This window comes from Oryzias melastigma, linkage group LG19 (assembly GCF_002922805.2).
Source record: "Oryzias melastigma strain HK-1 linkage group LG19, ASM292280v2, whole genome shotgun sequence".
NCBI lineage: Eukaryota > Metazoa > Chordata > Actinopteri > Beloniformes > Adrianichthyidae > Oryzias > Oryzias melastigma.
Window position 1 is genome coordinate 11,424,391 of NC_050530.1, and position 15,155 is coordinate 11,439,545.

Below are 15,155 nucleotides of genomic sequence, written 5' to 3' on the forward strand. Positions count from 1 at the left end.
GACACTAAAGGTAAAATTTTAGACATATCAAGATTGTAAATTTATGTGGAAACTAAATATAAACAATTCTAATGTTTGCATGAGTTGGCAGGGGAAAACCTGAAATGGCTACTAGGTGACGACGTGCAAATCAACAATAAAGTGGAAGTTCTTTCATTTATTTGCATGAAACGAAAAGGCATATTTAAAAAAAAAAAAATAAGTTGCTAAAGTTGCTGCCTAATCCTGTTTGATAAATATTCAATACCATTATGATTTATTTAACCCCTTTTAAAAAACAAATCAATTTATTTAAGAGTCGAATCATGCAGATAATTGATTATTCGCTCTTAATTCAAAAATACTTGCGTACATCGTGATTTTCTGCCAGTTAAACCAAGTTACAAACAAAGCAAAAGTCGGTCATTTTAAAGGATAATACTACTATGTTGATGCATTCATACTAGCATGTGAAGGAAGCATTGGGTAACTATTCAGCACTAAATTAAAGAGATTAAGTCCTAAAATTATTATAAATACATTTATGAATAATGGCTTATACTATAGTAGTAGTTTAATAGTTGCAGCTAAGAAAATAAAACAACCTTTAAGGAATTTCTCCATCACTGACTGGGATGGTCAGTACACTGAGAAGTTATTGCATGATTAAGGCTTCAATATATTACAATAATATAAAAAAAAAAACTTTTACTGGTCTGGTTTGCAGACAAAGAAGCCTCAGAATGAAACTAAAGTCTTTATGGCCGAGTAGCCATAACTGTGTCCGCATTAAGACAATAAGCCACAGATTCTTCCACCATTGCCTGTTGGAAATGACTTAATTTAAGGTGGCTTAGCAACCAAAATGTTAAATATTAAATATTAAATGATAATAAATAGTAATAATTTTAACTTTAACACATTTGCAGTGACAGAAGTAACAAATTATTCCTCCATTCTTGTCAGTTTAACTTTTTTTTTTTATTAATTTGCGAAAAAAAATAAAAATATTTAAACCTGTCACTGCTAGGTAACAACTACGGCTTAGTCCCTGGTCCCTGGTGTTAAAGCCCCAAATTACCTGTATGCACATTCAAATAGTTCAAATCAAGCTTAAATTTAAACTAACAGGGAAAAACTCCTTGTGGACTTATTGCCTTTAATGGCAGTAAATGATGAAGAGAGCTACCAAGGTCGTGTTTACATGATACCTATGAAATTTGCTTATTCAAAACTAGAATACCATCAAGAGAATACACACTTTTGTTCTCCAACACTCAACAGTTTCACAATACATCAACTTTTATAAGTGCCTGGGCATATAGTAATAACTCTTAAATGTGAAGAAGAGAAACCCTCCATCCCTGGGGGGAAAAAAAAAAAAAAAACTAACTCCACCCCTTTGCAACCTGCTAAACCACCAACAGGAGTTGTGCACTTCACCATGCAACCACATCCAAGCATCTCGACGTTCATGGAGGCCCATTGATAAAACTTTGAAACTCTAAGCATGAAAATAAAAGCTTGCAAAATTTAGGTTAGCAGCTTGTTGGGTTATAAATATTTACCAGCCATGTCCATAATTAACACCGTGGCTCACTAAAGAACCATAGTGGCAGGATGTAAATTAAGCAACCAGCCGTGGAAATTCTGCATCTTCCTGGAAACGCAGAGATGCTGAGCAAGTGGTACCGTTACACTGCTGAACAACCAAAAAAAAAAAAGCATATAAATCAAAACCAATTTAGCTTACAAAGATTTATTAGAAGCATAAACAACAAAAGAAGTGTGGAAGCCATTCTATAATGCAAAGAGAAAAATATTTATGGCTACGGAGGAAGGGAGGAAAATGAAAACAAATAATGCAGGAACAGATCCTTTCTTAAAAAGTCCCTAAAATATCTACAATTAGGTCTTTTAACCCTAAGTAAGCATTAAAATATGTGGAAATATGATAAAATATACATTAAACTTAATTATTGAACAACTGGGTACAACATTCATAGATGTTTATGCTGTTTAAACATTGTCACAGAATATTAAAAGCAACATTTTAGTCAAAAGAGTCATTTTATTCAATTATATGCTTAGCAGGATTTTAGGTTTTGATGAAATTATCACGCATATTCTTTAAAATTGAGTAGTGCTGTATATAAAGCTATTCTGTTGGCTGTGACAAGCAGGTATTGATTGCAGGCCAACACAAATGAGACAACAGTGAATCTATATCGATTGTTTAAATCTTTAGACCCATTTTAATGCGTTCAGCGTGCAGCAGGATGGGCTTTTATGGGTCCATGGCAAAGCAAAAGTAAATAGGGAGCAAGTCACGTGACTGTACATAATCAAAAAAAAAAAAAACTTGCCCAGAGGGAAAGTCATGCCCTTAATCGTGCCAACAAACTCAAAAATAAATACTTAAGTGGTTTTTGGGGGTTTTGACTTCTCACCAGATGTGTGATCCACCGGTCCGAGACAGTCCTGCAGAGCGGCGTGCAGGTGAGGGTGAGTGGTCTCCACCGCCGAGCAAAACTCTCCGAAATGGTCTCTGTCTTTGCTCATCAGGATCTTCAGGAGCAGAGAGACTTTGTCGGAGTTGGAGCTGCAGTTGTGTCCCAGCTCGTAGCAGTCGGACTGACTGAGAGTCCCGCCTTGAGCCAAAACTTCCACAAGCCGCTCCACATCTGTTAAAGACTCCACCAAGTCCTGGAAGCGTTTCTCCAACAACTCCTTATGCTGGGGATCCATCTCCTCCTCCTCCTCCACCTCCTCTACTGTGGGCTTAAAGCAAAGCAGCTCGGGAGCACAACCGGCGGGCTTCCTTTAGCTAGCTTCGCCTGTACGACTACTGCTGGGACTCTCGGAAACGGTCCCGCTCGACCCATTTGGGACAGTTTTCAACTTGTACAGAAGGGTACCCAAGAAGAAGCCATATTTGTTGCTCGAAGCTGTTGACTGCGCGAAGATGACAACACATTTTCCCAGACGCCACTTCGTCCCTCGCGACAGAAGAAAAAAAGAAAAAAAAAAAAAAACAGGAAATCTTTGCTACTTTTAACTCAACAAAAAAATGTTCTTTCAAAAGTTATAAACTTAGTCTAAAGTTCCAAAAAAGCTTTGTTTGTGAACTGCAAAGTCCACCATGTTGACCGAGAGAGCAGCTAGAGCTGTGTGCCAGTCATGTTTCCGTGCGATGGACATTTAAGGTAAAAGTGGGCGGGGCTTCAGACTTAAGCGCACCTGGCTCCCAGGCTTAATAATTAAAAGTTAGAAACAATCTCAACTCAAAACTGTTAAATTTATTTTTAATTAGCAGACCCCAATTTTACTTTTTTTTTTAATTTAAATTTCATTGTTTTATGTTAACTTGACTACTTTGTAAGAAGGTGTTAAAAACGTTTTTATATTATTTGTTTGTATCTAAAAACACATGTTTATATGCATGCTATAAATTGTTCATTGTTTTATATCTTGAAATATATGAATTTAAAAAAATTAAAAGATAAGTCATGTAAGCATGTTTGTGTAAGTTCTGAGACTGAAAGTCACACAAAATAATAATGATAAAAACATTACAAATCATGATGTTTTAAAGTTTTAGTTGAATAAAAGTTATGTTTATTAAATTTCAAACAATCCACACAAAAAAGAAAACAAAGCTTCTTTCTGTGTAAGATTAAATGATCCATTTACTTAATCTTATGCAAGCCTACATTCTATTAAAATGTAATCTACTAAAAATCTTTTTTTAAATGTAGTATTTGTGACCCTGAGTATGTAATTTATCTAAAATAAAAATTAATTCCCACTTTTGAAATTATATTCTGTTAGCTCTAAACTCACCAGATAATATTTTAATGTTATGATTTGGTTAAGCTTTCTGAATTTGTGTCCCACTATATTATATTCAATGTTTTTTTAAAGACTGTAATTTATTAATATTTTTCAATCCCACATATGAAGTATTAAAATTTACTTAAATTATGCATGTCTTTTCTTTCCTAAAGCATCATCCTCTGAATACATAGAGTAAATCAAAAATGTGTATTTATTCTGCGATTTAACATAAACTGATTATACATTATGAGAGAAATCCAGCTTTTATTTTATGGTGTGATTTATTTTTAGACCTTTTTCCTTATAAATCTCCAGATCAGAGTGACCGTTTCTTTGGATTGTCCCCTGACACAGCTGACCCCCTCTCCAAGCCTCATCATCATAATTCTTATCCTCCATCAGATGGAAGACAAGGTAAATATTCCAAATGAGAAAAAATCTTTAGCAGCTTATTTTAAATAAAAAAAGTAGTTACTAAAGCTGCTATGATTAGTAAAAGCTATTTTACTACTCCAGCTGACAGTATTCAGCTTACCGAAGAATCTACAGTATATGCCATTTACATGGATTATGATTACCATGGGTGCTTGAAAGAACATACAGGGGCTGGCTTTAGAGCTTAGCGTGGCACACTGTGTGCCTATACGCTCCCCCATTTAAGTTCAAAACAGATTTAACAATGTAAGTGGTTATGCAACAGCTCAACTGATTTCTTCTCCCTGTGGGGAAAAGTCATTTGGGAGTCAGTGCTTACAAAGAAACCCAGCTGCAGAGGTCAGGAATCTTTTTTTTTTCCACTATGAATTCTTTAAGCCGTCATACTCCTGCCCTACCTTCTCGCCTGATGTGGGCGAATGTGACACAGAAATGGATACGCTTGAGGATCTCTGCTCCACATGCATGACAGTGATATCTGCTGCTATCTCTCATTATGTGCTATTTATTTAATCCTCTGGTTTGCAATTTGCTTATATGAAGTTTAAAGCGGGATTATGTCCCCCTGGCAACCAAATGTCACCTATTTCCACGTCTCCTATTGGACAACTAGAAAAAAAAAAATCCACTGCAGGATAACATTTACTGATGAGAGGGCAGAAAAAGGCGTCCTATCAATAAATCAACTGATTTCTTTAAGCACTTTGTCTAGAAATCCACCAAACGAAAGGTTTCGCCCTGAGTTCCTTTTGACCTAAATATCTAGATGCATCTGGGCTGGAGATGGAACACAAAAATATCAACATTAAATATTTATCGGTCTTTGTCATGGGGCTCATGTACTTTGAGCACATTTGAATAATGGTGAAGTTTTTCCCTCAGCAGTGCACTCTAAACTTAAATGCACTTTGAGGTAAGTAGAATAGAGAAAAATCCTTCAGAATATCCATTACTATTAATAGTTTTGCAAAATAGCCCATGTATTCTGAGCTGGAAAGTACCTGAACATCTCCTTATTTAAGCTGCATCTTCATCTCAGTAGATGCAGTTTTGCTGTAGACTAAAATAATGCAAAAGAGACCAGTTTTACAATGCAAATTCATCAACCCATAGCAACACAGCTTGACTCAGTTTTTCATGCAAAACATGACAAACTCCAGGACAAACTCAAACACCATAAAGGGACTTTTATTGAAGGCAAAGTGAAATTCCTCTGTTACACAGACGACAAACTCACTTCAAAGTGAATGTCAACTGGCAGCACAAACAGTGAAGATTTGATGTGAACCGAGAGCCCTCTACTGGAGGTAAAGCACACCGGCAAAGGCCAGAAACAGACATCAGAGGAACAAAAACTGTTGTTTTTTTGTAATAGAAATTCCAGTATATAACTATAGATTGTTTTTTGCAATGTATAGATATCATGCAGCTGCATCTGCTGTTTTGAGGCACCATCATGAAATATATTTAGACTTTGGCTTCTCTGCACTGAGCAAAAGGCAAAACATATGATTGGCATAAATGCATAGAATTACAAGCGCAAATAAATGTGCATTTATTTATTTATTTTTCAAACAACCCACTATAGTGGACCTGTCCTGGATGTCCTCTTCCTTCACCCTGGAGCAGTTGAGAGAAGTGACCCTTTGACCCTGAGACCGTACACAGGATGAAGGATTTGATGATGGGTGCATGAAAAGATGGACAGCTGAGGTGACTTCAATTATATATATATATATATATATATATATATATATATATATGTGTGTGTGTAATATTACTTCTAAATATTAATATTATTTTTATATATTTTTAAACAAAATTCTCCAAATAAAGTTTGATTTATTTTGAACTAAAACAAATCTAAATCAAGGATTTAGATTTAAAATATTACTTTAAATGTTTTCTTCTAAAGCACAAAGTAGTTAGAACAGTAATATGGTCATTTTTTTTTTTTTGCTGAGTACAAAATGTTTAGGCACATACACAAGCATTAGATGCATATTTTGACATCTAATTTTTCAACGATTAATAGCTATAAGTGCTACTAAAATTAGTTGCATGCTGTTACATGGCATTGAATCCTCAATCTGGTAATTAACTTTCTTTTTTTTCTTGCGTGTGGACGTATGTAATGTCCCGATGAGAGCAGTTGCTGCTTCTTCAGTCTAGTCACTTCCACCGCACAGCTTCAGCAGCAGCTTCTTGTAATCTCCAGATGTGTCACCCTGAAAAACACACAATCATATGTATATAAATAAATTCATTAATATTTATACATAAGCAGACTTGGAAAAGGTTCAACACTTTTATCAATCAATTCCAAAACCGAAACAAGTTTATTAACTTTTGGAGTAATTCTTATCTCTTTTATCAGTTAATTACTTCAAACACTTGTTAAGGTTTCCCGAGACTTCAAATGCTCTCTCCGCCTGGGTTAGTAGGTTACACTATCAGATGGAAGCTACCGGTTTGACAGATGTCCAACAGACAGTCATTAACACTCTTCACAAAGAGCACAAGCCATTAAAGGATCTTTGCTACACAAGCTGATTGTTCACAGAGTGCTGCATCCAAGAGGATTTGAGTGGAAGGAAAAAGTGTAGTAAAAGAGGTGAACCAAAAACATGTAGGATTGTTAAAAAAAAAAAAATCCATTCAAGAATTTATTGAGCTTCTCAAAGAGTGGTGGCTGGAGTCCATGCAACAAGAGCCACCAAACACATGAAAACTTGACCTGAGATACTAATGTCGTATTTATCATGTCAAGCCACAAAATGTTAGATGTTCAAGTTTTATTTTTGGAAATAAAACATTCTACTTTTTTTATATTTTCCACTTTAAATACTCCTGAATATGAGCAAAAAGACTTACAGAGATGTCAGTGTACAGCGACTTTCCGTATGTCTTCAGGTACTCCTGTCGGATGTCTAGCATGTCCACCTCAGAGCGCGACACCATTATGCGGATCAGGGTTCTGTCCTTGGTTCCTGCGCCCTATGAATACAATCAAACCCATTAGCCTTCGTAATGCCGAACAGCAAACATAACCAATCAGGAGAGATTTCCTTTGTACCTTCATGGCCTTGTGCAGCCTTTCAGCAAAGTAGGCAGGTGTGTTCTTGATGCATTTCACTGAAAGAAATGAGGAAAGTTCATAGATGTCACAGTATGGAGCTAGAATTTATTACAGCTTAAATTTTTAACATGGAGTAATTAAAAAACAGCACAGTAGGTATCCAATTTGGAAAATATGCCTGCTTGACTGCGAAAGAATTGAGTGTCCCCGAACAATAAATCAAACATACTCTGCAAGATGCTGATGATTGATGTGTTTATTTAGGGAAGCGACAGAATTGGAGAGATTACATTGCGTAGCAGTGATAAGGAACTAAAATGATGAGATAAAGTGCCGCCTGCTTCACAGTTTTAGTGGCAGCAGTTTTTGTATGAGAAATAAAGCAGCAAATACTGGACACAAAGTCGTGCGTTCTTCTGCCAGATCTTATACTGGTACGCCGCACTTTGTGCTGTGTCGTAGGGCTAAAGCAAGTACCCACCCCCCATTTCCCTTCTTTTTTGCCATCTTCTTTTTTAAATCAGCAGTTTTACGCGCTTTACTTACATAATCGTGGTTAAAAAATACAACTTTAGACTTTTAAGACTTACTTAATGCTTTTTTAATCTAAGGCTTTGAAGACTTTTTAAGACCCCGCACGGTAGGCTGCCAGTTATCATAGCTAAATGTTAGCTTTGTGTTTTTGTTTTGTTATTCTCTTGCTGTTGGCTTGTTCTTGACAGACATGGACTGTTTTTATATGTAGTGGGTGTGGTAGCATGCCTGAGACTCATTTTTTGACAGTTTTTCACCACTTCTGGGTCTAAAGCGGTCTGCGGGTGCATCGTTAACTTTACAAGATCAGCTGTTGTTGCTTGGCAACAACAAAATACCGATTGAGAAGTGACTGGAGATTGCAGGAGAGCCTGAGGAGACTTGGACCCTTCAGAGTTTGCAGCACCCTTGAAGCGTTTTTTTATGTCTGCCCTCTACAGAGTCCGCTTCTGGGGGGTGGATGCTCTGACAGGAACAGGAAGAACATCGACAAACTGGTGTGAAGATCCATCCCCGTTCTGGAATGTTCCCTAGACTTTGTGCTTGTGTTGTGTGAGAGGAGGATGTTACGGAAACTGGAATCCATCATCCATCCTCATCCTATGTAAGAGACCATGGTTGCACTAAACACCTGCTGCAGTCAGAGACTTATAACACAGGAAGAAGTGCTTTCACAGATCTTTCTTCCTGTTAACTATTAAACTCTACAACACCTCATTGACAGAGGAAATGTTTTTATTTTAGTCTTAATCATGATCTTTCTGTTGTTTTTAATAGATCTATGTTAACACTGTAATTTCCTTTCTGTGGAATTAATAAACTTTTATTCTATTTTGTGGGACAATGTAAGAAGTACATTTAACACATTTCATTACAATGGCTCTATTTCTATAGTTGATCATTTATTTTTAACAAATCCCCAAAATAAGAGTATAAATCATTCCCGAAAGAGTTAACTCTCTGAGGTTGAGAAATAGGACTTTTATCTCTTACCAACGGCCACCATGCCGTCCTCCAGATTTCCAGACATTTCTCTGCAGATGCTCTTCTCAATTTCCCTTCCACACATCTGCTGGTACTCATGAAAAACTGACACAGAAAAACAAAGCGTTTACAAGCAATGTTTGAATTAGGCCAACAAGCTTATTTAGCAACACTGTGGCAATAACACACCTGCCCGCAGGTGAGGTTTGCTGCGGGCGCACAGGATGGCGTTAAACTGAGACTCATCAGTTCCCACTTTATTTTCTCCAGCTGCATACAGTTTCTGAGATAGAGGAAATTGAAGGTTTAGCAACAGGCTAGGACATTTCCCTATTATTTTTGACCAGGAGGCAGATTCAAATGATCACCTGAGCATCCTGCTTGGCTAAAGAAATGTCAACGGTCTCCCGTTCGTCACGGTTACCCTGAAATAAAAAAGAAATACAGGCAAATGAGGATGCATATAGAAGACAAAAGCGAAAATGTTTTTTTCCAGAGATACAAATTATGCAGAATACCTGACAAAGAGAAACCAGGAGTCTACGAAAGTGACCAGAGGTGTCACTGCTGATGGAGTCCTCCAGGGTTTTTCCATATTCTGGTAAAATGATGGATGAATTCAAAACAGAAATTAATTTGCATAATTTTCGCTTTGGTTTTTATCTTTTTTTTCACAGAAGTACTCCCTCACATGCTTACTATTACCACATATAATGTGTTTTTCTGACAGAAGTTGGCAATTGATAACATGTTTTTCAAAATAAAGGTTATTTAATTAATTCTTCTACAAAGACTTACCAGCTTTGTAGACTTTGTTGATTTCAATAATTTCCGCATTGGAACGTGAGGACAAAATCTCAATCAAGCAAGCTTCATCAGTTCCTGCACCCTGGAAATAAAAAAAAAAATAATCAAAGGTTAGGGTCAAGTCATTTTTTATAAATAATATTCCCTTTAATTTGGCTTTAACTTATTGTTTTAAGACAAAAACATGTGGAATAACCTTCAATAAAAGTATTCCAATTTCCAAACCTTTATGGCTTCTCTGAGTTCAGACGCATCAAACTGAGTCGGAGTCTTCAGCATGGAAAGAACCAAATCCTCAAAGTTTCCAGTGAGCTCAGACTTCAGATCACGGAATAAATCCTGGAAAAGAGTAAAAAAATCTACATGAACTCCAGCACGGACTGAAACGAATGAAACTCTAAAAACAAATCAAAAGTATTGACCATACTTTCCCGTAGGTGGTTTTGTAGGCTGCTACCAGTGGAACCCTCTGCTTGCTGGTGCGATTTCCCAGAAGTTCAATGATTGCATTTTCATCAGTGCCTGTTCCAAATCCAAAATCAGTGTAGTTGAGTAAAATAAAGTTAAACTATTAAAAAATGACAATATGACAGTTTCACTCACCAAAACCCTTCATCGCCTTCCTGAGAACCTCAACATCCCTGAGTGGGTCAGCGCCTGGAAAATCTTTGATGGAGCCCCTGTATCCTTTCTATTGTAAATCAAAAAAATATATATATTATTGTTGGATGACCTGTTACAAAAAGAAACTTTACTAACGAAACAGGTATCTTACAGGAATGGCTGGTGCTTGAGGGTTGGCTGGAACTCCACCTGGCGAGGGTCCAGGATAACTTGGCATGGGCTGACTTGGAGTGGGGCCCACTGGGTATCCCTGCTGAGGTCCTCCTGGCTACAGACAAAAGACAGCTGTAAGCACTTGATACAATGTGGTGATCTTCCTGTGGAATAAATGAGTTAAAGCTGGTGGAAAAAAGATTTTAAGCAAACAAGAGATTTAGTCCATATGTTTTTAATGAGTGTTTATTTTAAGAGGAATTTATTTACCATGCCAGAGCCACCTGGTGCTGCACCCCAGCCTCCACCTGGAAAGCAAATATTGGTATCTACACCACATATCTCTCTATTTACAATGTTTACACATACTTTAGTTTTTGTGGCCTCACCTGCTGGAGGCATGGAGGGATATCCTCCCGCTCCAGGCTGAGGGTATCCTCCTGCTTGGGGAGGGAAGCCTCCTGATGGTGCAGGGTAGCCGCCTGCTTGGGGAGGGAAGCCCCCCGCTGCTGGAGGGTAACCACCTGCAGCGGGGGGGTATCCTCCAGCCTGGGGTGGGTAACCTCCCGCCTGTGGGGGGTAACCTCCTGCCTGTGGGGGGTAGCCTCCTGCCGGAGGGTAGCCTCCTGCCGGGGGGTAGCCACCGGCTGCTGGTGGGTAGCCTCCTGCTGCTGGAGGGTAGCCTCCTGATTGGGGTGGATACGCTCCTGGTTGTGGAGGATAGCCGCCTGCTTGAGGGGGGTATCCGCCAGATTGTGGAGGGTAGCCTGGGTAACTCATCTTGAGAGATCTGGAACATTTAATTAAAGTCTTGGTGCGAGTCTGTAGAAGCGTGTACGAACAGCAAAATGTGAGCACCAAATGAAATACAACTAGTCAGACATTATTTCATGCTGAGGAAACCGTCGTTGGCATGAGGAAGACAGAAACAATATTTACTTCTATTTTTACACTTCTCACAAAAAGTTAGCAGAAGTTTTAAATAAAAATGTCAAGTTTCATATTAAATACAATCTTAACAGATGGTCTTTTATGACTTTCTCCAAAAGTTTGAATGCACATATCCAGCCGTTCAACACTGTTCTCCCACAAGGTCATGAATCACAATAAAACTAGAGTCTTAACTCTAAATCGCCTCTAAATACTCAGTGTTTCAGCAGAGAATGGATCAGCTCGTGAGTCGTGAACAGCTTTTTGTCCCTGCAATCAATGATTCAGCTAACACATGAGGAAGTATGAGATGCTAATTTATTTCCCTGTCAAACACACATTACTATGACAAAGTATCAGGGTCGCTATAAAAAAAGGTCAAAAAGTAGTAAAATTATGAGGAAAATGTCAACATTTTAGGAGGATAAAGTTGTACAATTATGATTTTTTCAACAATTTATGAGAACAAATAATAAATGTAAAAAAAGAAAAAAACATTTTTTTTAAAGAAAATGTCACATTTAGCTTTTAAAATGTCTCAACAGACAGTGGAACATTAATTGTTAAATTTATGTTGCAGAATAAATCAGATAGACATCACACTGCTCAAGAATCTTACTGATTGTTCTTATCTACATTTGTGAATGTAGGCTACAATTTCATTTTCGTGAGATTAGAATTTTATTTTAGATGAATTTATTTTTGTGAGATGCTGACTTTTTCTAATGACTGTACAACTTGACTTTCATAAATTGTAATATTTTTTACTAACAATTATTTGATTTTCCCCCATATTTTTTTCCAGACATGGTGGCTCTGATACTCCATCATACATCACTGTTAACTTTTGCTTTTAATCAGTTCTTCTATTCCGTTCATTGCATTCATGTAAAGATTTTTTTATATTTTTCCAAAATTAAAACAAAAAATTGAATATCTCTTTCCTTTTATCAAGTCTCCCCTTGTGGGAAGAATAAGTTATATATATTCTACTTATTCTGTGGTGTTTGCAAACATTTTGTGACACACTACAACTTTAACCTCATTCCTGACTGATTTATGATATTTCAAATATCTTCAAATTCAAACTTCATTCATTTGAACTTCAAATGATCCCTTCTTAGTTCTCCTTTTTCAGATGATCCCCTACTGCAGCATGCGTGGTCAACTTTAATAAAAGCCCATATGTCATTGAGTAACCCTGCTGTCCTAATTCATGTATCATAAATGTTTATGATACATAGGAATGTTGTGAAACATGCCACAAAAGTTCAAAACTTGCTTAACAGAGATGAACTAACTTCACCACAGACTGCTTATACAATCAGTATTGTTGTTACTATAGAAGATGTCTGCCTTTTGTAGTAATTCTATAATGCATCTGTAATTGTAATTTTCCAGTAAAGATAATTATAACCACTTCCTTAAAAATCCCAGTACAGAAGAACACATTATCTTCACGTTAAGAGCCGTAAACACTAGATAATTACGGTAGTAAATCTCTGAGGGAAAATTCTGCTCCCACATCTAATTGGTACAAATAAGAACAAACTGTATTCATATTCAGAAATAATCAGATATTTGATACTTTTGTCACCACACATTTGTATTTCCATCAACCTTAAAAGCAAACCATTGAGATCGAATGAAAACATGGCAAAAGAATAAGAGGAAACTAATAAAATTACAATAGAGACTGCATTCTACCAAAAGAGAAAGTGGCATCAACTCAGAAAACACTCCAACATTCTCTACGTTGAATACACCCATCTCAAATATGTCATGCTACCTTTACAGAAGAAATTAAACTACACATAATTGACCTTCTGCGACAGACTGGCGACCTGTCCAGGGTGTACCCCGCCTTCGCCCATCAGCAGCCGGGTTAGGCTCCGGCACCCCGAGAGGGACAAAGCGGTCAAGAAGATGGATGGATGGATAATTGACCTTACTTCATTTTCCTTTCTTTTTTCAAAATAAGAGAATCTATTTCCAGTCAACACTACTTTTTAAAGAGAAAAAGGGAGTGTTTATATTAAATTGTACTTGATTTAGGTGATTTCGTCGAAGCTGGTCAGGCGCGAATTCTGACTCATAGGGCGAAAACAACAGAGATTCCTGAAGGACGCCTGGTTTTTCAACCACTGCAGCTTTTCAACATTGAGCCAGAGGAGGCTTTCAGGTGATGTTGTAAATACCGCCACTGAGAAGTAAAACAAACAAGCTCACGAGGTGAACAAGGAGTGCCCCACAATAGTAGTAAAGTAATTAATACAAAGGCTGTCTGAGCATATCGGAAGGGAATTCCTACAGCTCAAACCAAACCAGTTGTGCAAAAGCAGAGGCGCATTCGTGGAATCTCAAAAAAAAATACTAATTTTTACGAACTGGACTCGAAAGCAGCATTTTAGCCTCATTCACAGCGCATCGCGGGCCTGTGATTTCCTAACTCCAAAAACCGATGTGGTTTTAACAAACCTGCTTAACAACCACACTAATTTCGATAACAAACCCCTACTTGTTTTCTTTATAAATCAATGACATTCCACATCCACATTTTTCCGAACATTAAAGTTGCTAAAACAGTAAATATTTAGCATTTAGCATGAAGTTTGAACTGAAGGGCGAAGAGGGGATCAAACTACAGCAATTTAGTAACACGTATCAATAAAAGCGTTAAAGCGCCACCGTTTAGAAAAAAATAAAAAAACACCGACGCTTTTTTTCCGTAATGACCGTGTAAAAACACAGCAAACCTCCACACTCGAATGCGGTTAGTTGACTTCAATCCATCCCGACAAGAAAAAAAAGTCGCCGTTACCTTTAAGGATTATACGCGTTTCCTTTCTCTTCGATATCTTAGCAGCTTCTGCTACAAACTCTACCGAGTGACGTTCCTTTTAAATCGTAAAACTGAAAGAAAAAAAAACTCAAACAGGGAACTCACTGGGTGGATGCGAAAGTCAGATCCAGGAAGAGCAGACTGGCAGAGCGCGCGCGCACAGACGTGGGTGGGTCTCTTTATTGACGGACGGTCAAGCTTTGTTTCGCCTCTGTGCTCTCAACCAACCTTTGCTCTGTTACTCAGAGGCTTATCGGCTTTCTGTCAACACAGCAAGTTGGAATACGACTTTTCACCTCAGTTTTTCCACATTGCAATTAAACTGAACAGTTTTCCGTGATACTTTATGTGCCTTAATGACGTGGGGGGAAAAAAGTTCACCCAAAAATAACAATAGAAACAAAATAATTCAATTAATCAATTAAAAAATATATATACATGATTAGAACAGTACACATATGCGAAAAACAGCATGAAAAAGATGTGTGCCGTTTCCAAAAATTGTAAAAAAAAAAAAGTAAGTATATATATATTTTAAATATTGAATATTATCATAAATATATAGTGTTATATATTAGGGGTGTAACGGATCACAAATCTCACGGTTCGGATCGTGTCACGGTTTTAGGGTCACGGTTCGGATCATTTTTCGGATCAGTTGAATGTTCAAAAAAACACAGACGTTACTCTTAGTAAAAACTCTTAGTTCAGTGAGGGATAAAAAGTTAACATTAATTTTGTTAGTTGTTATTCCATTTTTTAAAATAATATTATTTACATAAACATCTGTGTAAATCCGAGGCACTACCAAGTTCTACCACTAGATGGCAGCACTATATTCACTACCATTCAGTGACGTTTTCACTGCGGTGAGAGTTCACTTCTTCTGAAAATAAAAACTTTATAGTTCAATAAAGTTCAACTTTACTACTAGTAAAAAATACATTTTAG

General features: G+C 37.2%; 2 protein-coding genes and 1 long non-coding RNA gene across 5 annotated transcripts in view; 1 reads left to right on the forward strand and 2 right to left on the reverse strand.

The window, feature by feature from the left end:
* The window catches only part of LOC112153849 (disks large homolog 5), a 29,436-nt gene extending 26,034 nt beyond the window's left edge, over positions 1-3,402 (reverse strand). Inside the window, exon 1 of one of the 2 annotated variants that reach the window (XM_024284284.2) lies at positions 2,430-3,402. In XM_024284284.2, coding sequence (XP_024140052.1) covers positions 2,430-2,727 — 298 coding nt within the window. In that variant the 5' untranslated portion in view covers positions 2,728-3,402. The remainder of the gene's footprint in view (positions 1-2,429) is intronic. The other variant, XM_024284285.2, reaches the window with a different exon arrangement.
* Positions 3,078-8,585, forward strand: LOC112153853. The gene is made up of 3 exons (XR_002920560.2): positions 3,078-3,185; positions 4,132-4,230; positions 8,305-8,585. It is a non-coding gene; the product is annotated as an uncharacterized LOC112153853 (long non-coding RNA).
* Positions 6,197-14,461, reverse strand: LOC112153850 (annexin A4). 2 transcript variants are annotated; one of them, XM_024284287.2, is made up of 15 exons: positions 14,310-14,461; positions 10,822-11,222; positions 10,703-10,740; positions 10,431-10,547; positions 10,259-10,346; positions 10,083-10,177; positions 9,881-9,994; positions 9,647-9,737; positions 9,367-9,446; positions 9,217-9,273; positions 9,038-9,131; positions 8,858-8,953; positions 7,328-7,386; positions 7,126-7,248; positions 6,197-6,479 (listed from the first exon to the last, which is right to left on the reverse strand). In XM_024284287.2, the coding sequence occupies exons 2-15, from the start codon at positions 11,210-11,212 to the stop codon at positions 6,420-6,422; spliced, it is 1,503 nt and encodes a 500-aa protein (XP_024140055.1). In that variant the 5' UTR covers positions 11,213-11,222; positions 14,310-14,461; the 3' UTR covers positions 6,197-6,419. The 2 variants fall into 2 exon arrangements, with proteins under 2 accessions (XP_024140055.1, XP_024140054.1); XM_024284286.1 differs by having other exon boundaries at positions 14,184-14,321.
* Positions 14,462-15,155: the final 694 nt, after the last annotated feature.